The sequence below is a fragment of the Anomaloglossus baeobatrachus genome, unplaced genomic scaffold, assembly GCF_048569485.1.
Source record: "Anomaloglossus baeobatrachus isolate aAnoBae1 unplaced genomic scaffold, aAnoBae1.hap1 Scaffold_4655, whole genome shotgun sequence".
Taxonomy (NCBI): Eukaryota; Metazoa; Chordata; class Amphibia; order Anura; family Aromobatidae; genus Anomaloglossus; species Anomaloglossus baeobatrachus.
In genome coordinates, this window is record NW_027443997.1 from 1 (window position 1) to 2,500 (window position 2,500).

Below are 2,500 nucleotides of genomic sequence, written 5' to 3' on the forward strand. Positions count from 1 at the left end.
GTTCTCATGCTATAGCCAAAAGGAGCTCACGGTAGAGAATCAAACATGGTGCTCATGGTAGAGCCTAAAGGTGATGATGGTAGAGGGAAAGGTGCTCCTTGTAGAGCCTTAAGGTACTTGTGGTCTAGTGAAGGTGCCCCATTGATACTTGTTATGTCCCTCAGGTCAACTTAGTTGTATACTAAGCAGTATATATATAGATACAGTAGATATAGATATATATATATATATATATATATATATATAACCGCCATTCAGTGCCAAAATGATAGTGAAGAGGTAATGGCAAACTCCAGGTTCGTGGTAAAGTCTCCGGATGGTGAAGATTCATAGTATTGGGGTGCCATTCTTTGGGAGAGGGGCAGGTACCCACTTTACCGCCCCTGATCCCAGATTATGGTAGAGATAAGGGATAGGGGAAAGAGGGGAAAGAGAAGCAGGATTTTGGGGCGATAACAGAGAATCTACAAAATATTACCCCAAGTTAAAAAGGAAAATGTATAAATGAATTCCTGTTTTCCCGAATAAACGGATTCACCCCCATAAAATGACCGGGTGGCATATAGATAGACAATCCATACAATGCACCGGAAATATGGAAAGAGTGGATAAGGTGATAGCAGCCAATGGGTAGCGTGTGAGTGGGTTGGCACCCCCGGAGGGGCACGAGATATAAGGAGAGGACTATAGCACAGTCCTGGAAGGAAGCGCACGAGTCTCACCAGGGCAGGAGAAGCCGGGAGATGGATTACAAGCGCAGCGCCTGCCTGGGATTACTCATGATCCTCGTCTCCTGCAAGGAGCAAGCAAGAGCCAAACCGATGAGCAGCCTGCAGGTGAGAGCCCAGCCCCATACATTGTATCAGGGGGAACCCCTACTAGCCCTGGCTGAACTTAGAGAGGATATGTAGTAGTCCTATAGTCCCTATAGTCCTGGTGGTTTCCGCCGGTGGTTCTCCAGCAGTTATGGAACTACAACTCCCAGGATGATTCTGAAAACCAAATGTTGTAGTTTCACAACAGCTGGAGAACCGCAGGGTAAAAGCCGCAACCGCGATCTGAGCAGCCAGCGATGCCGGCAATACTGTGCAATGACTCCTCATCGCAGTGCCATGATCTACATCTACATGTGTAATGCCCAGGGACCCATTTGCCCGTAGCGATCAGGTCAGTTGCATTGGGCAACAACTCTTCTTTCTTATTTGTAAATACCTATTGTGTACATATATTGTCTTCAGTGTGCAGATGTAGCAGAGCTGTGTGTGTAAGAGTCCATAGTACAGTCTATTATTCCACATTACTCCGGTGATTTTACATGGGACTGCACGTAATCCATCTGCGTTATCTTGTGCAGACATTGCACCCTCAGCTCTGCTACATCTGTACAGGGTACCATTGTGGCATCGCTGCACATTAACCCTTTGCTCTTGTAGAGTTTGTCCAGGTTACTGGAGGACAATTTCGACCGCTCCTATGGGTCCGATGAAGCGGATCACAGCGAGTTGGTACCAACAGACTCACTGGACCAGCCGAACCCTGACAACCGGTGGAACAGAAACAGAGCGGACATAATGGACGGATCCCACGTAAATGACATCTCCCTGCAGCAGCTGCTCGGTGACCCGGCCGGCGCCTCCAGGAGACTGCGGCAGAGGAGCAAGAAGGGCTTTAATAGGGGCTGCTTTGGGGTGAAGCTGGACAGGATCGGGTCACTCAGCGGTCTCGGCTGCTGAGGTCCCCTGGTGAGTTCACTATAGCACCCTGCAGTGCTCGGGGCATGCTGGGGGTTGTAGTACCACAGCAGAGGTGCAGATTCACAACCATGGATGATCCCCTTTATATTCTACTTGTATTGTGCCAGGTGCAGCTTATTATTGGGCAGCAGTGATTAGATCCTTTCTATACTATATAACAGTGGGGAAAGAGGCGGACGCCCCAAATACATCAGATATCAATATTAGCGCCTTCATAATGATATTCTCTGAAAATAAAATCTGTAAAGTCAAAAAATGGCGACAAAAAGCCAAAATATTCTATAAGGGTCAGATAATATTGCTTGTACGCCATTCATTTAGGGGGAAATGCACATCCCCATAAGGTTCAGAGTAATAAACATTCAGCAAATACGCTTTACAGTTCTCAACATCCAACAGTTACGGTATTATTTTATAGACAAAGCAGTTCAGGGTCCGGATGTTTATAGATGAATTTATCCAGTGCAACATTATAAAAAACTGCAAAACTGGAGAAACCGAAGAGAGGAGGAATGTAAGAAAAGGGAAAAATCACCAAACACTCACCAATTATCATCAATGTATCCATTATTCCAAGAAAATGACTAACAATAGCCCTGATAGTAAACAACGCCCTGTATATAGAGATAGAGGGATAGATAGAGGGATAGATAGAGGGATAGATAGATAGATAGATAGATAGAGGGATAGATAGATAGAGGGATAGATAGATAGATAGATAGAGGGATAGATAGATAGAGGGATAG

At 45.6% G+C, this 2,500-nt stretch overlaps 1 protein-coding gene across 1 annotated transcript in view; it reads left to right on the forward strand.

Moving 5' to 3' along the window:
* The first annotated feature begins 684 nt into the window (after nucleotides 1-684).
* The window catches only part of LOC142280997 (C-type natriuretic peptide 1-like), a 13,437-nt gene continuing 11,621 nt past the window's right edge, over nucleotides 685-2,500 (forward strand). The window contains exons 1-2 of the mRNA XM_075332806.1: nucleotides 685-836; nucleotides 1,434-1,742. Of these exons, the coding sequence (XP_075188921.1) occupies nucleotides 744-836; nucleotides 1,434-1,733 (393 nt within the window). The 5' untranslated portion in view covers nucleotides 685-743 and the 3' untranslated portion in view covers nucleotides 1,734-1,742. The remainder of the gene's footprint in view (nucleotides 837-1,433; nucleotides 1,743-2,500) is intronic.